The sequence below is a fragment of the Phycodurus eques genome, chromosome 12, assembly GCF_024500275.1.
Source record: "Phycodurus eques isolate BA_2022a chromosome 12, UOR_Pequ_1.1, whole genome shotgun sequence".
Taxonomy (NCBI): Eukaryota; Metazoa; Chordata; class Actinopteri; order Syngnathiformes; family Syngnathidae; genus Phycodurus; species Phycodurus eques.
In genome coordinates, this window is record NC_084536.1 from 14,003,025 (window position 1) to 14,007,287 (window position 4,263).

Genomic DNA, 4,263 nt, shown 5'->3' on the forward strand with positions numbered 1-4,263 from the left:
TAATCAAGGTTCAGGGAATACGACTTAAATCCCCCCCCAAAAAAAACTTTTTATAAACATTGTCATATTGAAATCGAAACGGAAAAAAGTAAACGTCACCATTCATGTTCATATTTTCATTGTTGGGACTTTTATTTTCTAGTGGAGTCACATGACACGTGCCAATAAATATTCATTCATTCATTTATTATCATTTATTACAAAAAATTCACAAAGTGTGTGGGAGCAAATCCAACCGAAAAGAGAGTGAGAGCGCGCGTGCACGTGAGTCGCACGTGCCCGTGCGTGCAGCGAACCAAAAAGTCCTTAATTTGGTCATGTCCATCGGTTGCGCACGATTCAAACGCAATTTGCCCCCGTTTTCCTGGAAAACAATCGAATAATGTCGATGTTAGTTGAACACATTTGAATCAAGTGCAACCGACATGAGCGTTGGAAGGACTTTTTCTGTTTTCCAGTGTGTGTGGCTGGACTGTACAACTATTTACATGTCACCAGCGGAGGAGCAGATTCCCGCGGGGAGGACAAGCAGTTCGTGAGGGGGTGGGGGGCGGATCCGGGGGGCGTCACTTGGAGTCTCCCGCCTGCAGGCGCGGCACCGTGCACATGCTGCACGGGCACGGCATCCCGGCGGCGACCCCCCAGTGCTGAAAAGCGGCCCCCAGCGGGCCCGGGCCGGGCGCGGGGGCCTTCAGGAGTCCGTGTACAGGGGCCCTGGCGGAGGGCGGCGGAGGCGGAGGAGGGGGCGGCAGCAGCGGGTGGTGCACCCCGTGCGGCCCCGCGGCCGCCACCGCCGCCGCCGCCGCCACCGCGGCCGGGTGCGGGTGCGGGTGCGGGTGCGGGTGCGTCATGGAAGCGTGGAAGCCGGCGTGGTGCGCGGCCCCTCCGCCGCCTCCTGCCCCCGCTCCCCCTGCTCCCCCGCCGCCGTAAATGTCCGCCAACAGGCGCTTCATCTCCTCCAGCGAGGAGCTGAGCATGAGGATGTAGTTCCTGGCCAGGAGCAAAGGTGGCGATCTTGGAGAGTTTGCGCACGGACGGCCCGTGCGCGTAGGGCATGACCTCGCGCAGACCGTCCATAGCCACGTTCAGGTCGTGCATGCGCTTGCGCTCGCGACTGTTGATCTTCAGGCGGATGGACTGAAGCTCGTTCTCGGACAGCAACTTGCGCTCCTTCTTGGAGGCCGCGCGCGCCGCCGCGGAAAGCGCGTCGTCGTCGTCGTCGTCGTCGTCGTCGTCGTCCTGCAGGTGCTGATGAAGGCGCGGGTGGTGGTGGTGGTGGTGGTGGTGGTGGTGGGGGTACGGCCCGCCCGCGTGGGGACGGTGCGTGGGGGAGTCGCCCTGCGTGGACGACACGGCGCCCGGGAAGCCGTGCGCGTGCGCGTGCGCGGGGCGGCGCAGCGTGGACAGAAACACGGCGTCCGTGTCCGGCGACGACACGCGGCTCGCGTCCGACTCCATCGTGCACGCGCACCTGCGGCACAACAGCGACACGACATGTCGTCAAACTTTTGAATTGCTGTCAAACGTTGGTCAGCTTTGCACAAATAAATATTGATTACCTCGTGTGTAACGACACGAAATTGCTCATTTGAATTATAATCAACTTGATTGTCAATGTTGCACAAACTGGGAAAAAATGAAAAGACTGCATACGTGAAGATTGTACAATTATCGAGATTTCTTGATTGATTTTTGTTGTTGCAACAAATTTGCAATCAAAAACAAAATAGGTTCTTTTTCCAATTTTGAAGGAGGCTGTAATATAACAAAAGTGTGGCAAAAGTGAAGCGCTGTGAACGCGTCGCGGTTGCGTGCATCAGGAAAGTATTCACAGAGCTTCACTTTTCGAATTTTGAGAAGATAAAAATAGAAATAAGTATGTCACATAAAATATACACTCTTGCTATTCATTTTCCCTAAATACAATAAACTTTATTGTCAACGTTACACAAACAATCATTCACGTAAGCACGTGCACACACATTTACAAAGGCTTTATCTGATTTTACTATCATATTTAATATATATATATATATATATCATGGTTAATATAGCGTATTTACTCCAGGCCTGCAATTGACTTTTCTCTACGAATAGAAAAGACTCAATATTCAAGTTCCGTGTTGCAGAAATCAAGTCAGCACGTGTGCACGCTTTGTATATTCTAATTTACATATACGTGCAAGTAACATCTACTTTCTGTATATGAACGATTCCTATTCACGGTGCCTGTGAACTTTGTCAATGTTGAACAAACTAATAAAGCATGGGCACACACACACATTTACAAATACAATACATAATATCTATACTTTATATAGATTTTAAGCTTTCTATATCTGCACGCAAAATGGGTATTTATATACCGTATATATGTATAGTATATGTTCACGTTTGCTATTCACTGGACTGTTGCTAATGGAACAAAACGCTTGCTATACAGCAGGTGCACATATTGAATTTACTACATTGTTATTCACTTTGATTGTAGACTAAAATCCACTTTTTATTTGTTGCAGAAATAATGAAAAGTCGTTCTAGCTATAATAACTTACAGTATGTTGTTCACATAATATAATGTACATATAGATGTGGACGAGAATAAACTTCATTATTGCAGAAATAAAGAAGAGCAATACAAACGCTGACTATATCATAACATACTGCACAATTTGACATCATTATGTCCACAACACAACTTCAAGAACAGTCCAAAGTGAACGTCAAAGTATTGAATTGAACTTACCGTGACTTATTTGGCGTCGTAGTAACGAAGTACAGAAGGTTAAAAAGGTTGCCTTCAAATCCACTTGATCGTTTACACTGTACGTGGACGTGGACTTCCTTCCACGCGCGCGACAGCTGCACAGTAACGCGCCTGCGGAACTCGAAACGTTTTATACAGAGGGGGAAGGGGGGGGGGGGGGGGGGGGGTCACCAGGACAACAACACTCACTGTGTGTATGTGTGTGTGTGTGTGTGCGCGCGCGCACATGTGTCTGCAAGCTACCAATCAACTCCTTTTAGGGAGGGTGGGGGGCAGCATCTTGTTAAGTGAAATGGCACACACACTAATAAGACACCTGTAAATTTACACGCAAGCACTCGCACACACAGACACACACCGACACGAACAAACTCATACACACTCACATGCACACACAGACACACACACGCACACAAATAGATGATATATTTCATCGTTCTTGTATAATTTTGCTGTTAGTTTTAAGAAGGGATGTCAATAAAGTCTTTTAAAGAGTTTATTAAGGTCTACTTATGACCTAAGCCCCGCCCTGCCCCCCTCCTTCACTTAATGCACTTAATCTTTTCCGTTTGGCCTTCTGTCGGCATGCGCGCATAACCATCCATCGGTGGAGGTCGGAGGCCACACGGGCACCCTGACCAAGTGAAGATGTGCCAGTTACAGCTCTCACTGGTGCACTTATACATCACTGCAAATGTTGGCCTTTGGCTTTTTCCGTTGGATTTTTTTCACAACCCTTACTTCAAAAGGAGGAGCCTGGACAGGAAATTAAGAATAGAAAAAGGAAGTGACTGTGAGTGCGAATGGTTGTTTGTTCCTGTGTGCCCTGCGATTGGCTGGCAACCAGTTCAGGGTGTACCCCGCCTCCTGCCCGATGACAGCCGGGATAGGCTCCAGCACGCCCGCGACCCTAGTGAGGAGAAGCGGCTCAGAAAATGGATGGATGGATGGATGGTTTAAATCCAAGGTTCAGGTCCATGGTTTAGGTCCATGGTTCAGGTCCATGACTTTTAGTCATGGTTGAGGTCGATGGTTTCGGTCCATGCTGAAAAGCCAATTAAGCTTCCAGTGTCAACATGAACACCGGTATAAGAAATGACACAAATGCAGTGCACATGAACACACGTATATATTGTATAGTCTGGCGACCAGCTCAGGGTGTACCCCAGCTGCGACCCTAGTGAGGATGAGGTGTACAGAAAATGGATGGATGGATGGATAGTGTGTGTGTGTGTGCGCATGTGCGTGTGTGTCAGTGTGGGCGGTGAATATGAATGGCGGAGGAGCAGCGAGTGTGGGATCATCAACACCGAGGAGCAGCATAGGCCTACGAGGACTGCACTTAATCCTGATAATCTGCCAGCACAAGCACACAGAAAGGAAAGAAAACAAAAGAGAGCACAAGACTTTCTCCTTTCACACTTCAATGACGTCCTCCTTGCTCGCCCCCTCCAAAGACAACTTGGACGTAAACTCAGACCTTTTGTTGCTGGGAA

General features: G+C 48.8%; 1 protein-coding gene across 1 annotated transcript; it reads right to left on the minus strand.

The window, feature by feature from the left end:
• Window positions 1-443: 443 nt before the first annotated feature.
• olig2 (oligodendrocyte lineage transcription factor 2) lies at window positions 444-2,839 on the minus strand. The gene is given in 4 exon segments (XM_061692421.1): window positions 444-1,004; window positions 1,006-1,226; window positions 1,302-1,471; window positions 2,747-2,839. Coding segments are annotated over 3 exon segments (816 nt in total). The 5' UTR covers window positions 1,459-1,471; window positions 2,747-2,839; the 3' UTR covers window positions 444-566.
• Between the last annotated feature and the right edge of the window lie 1,424 nt (window positions 2,840-4,263).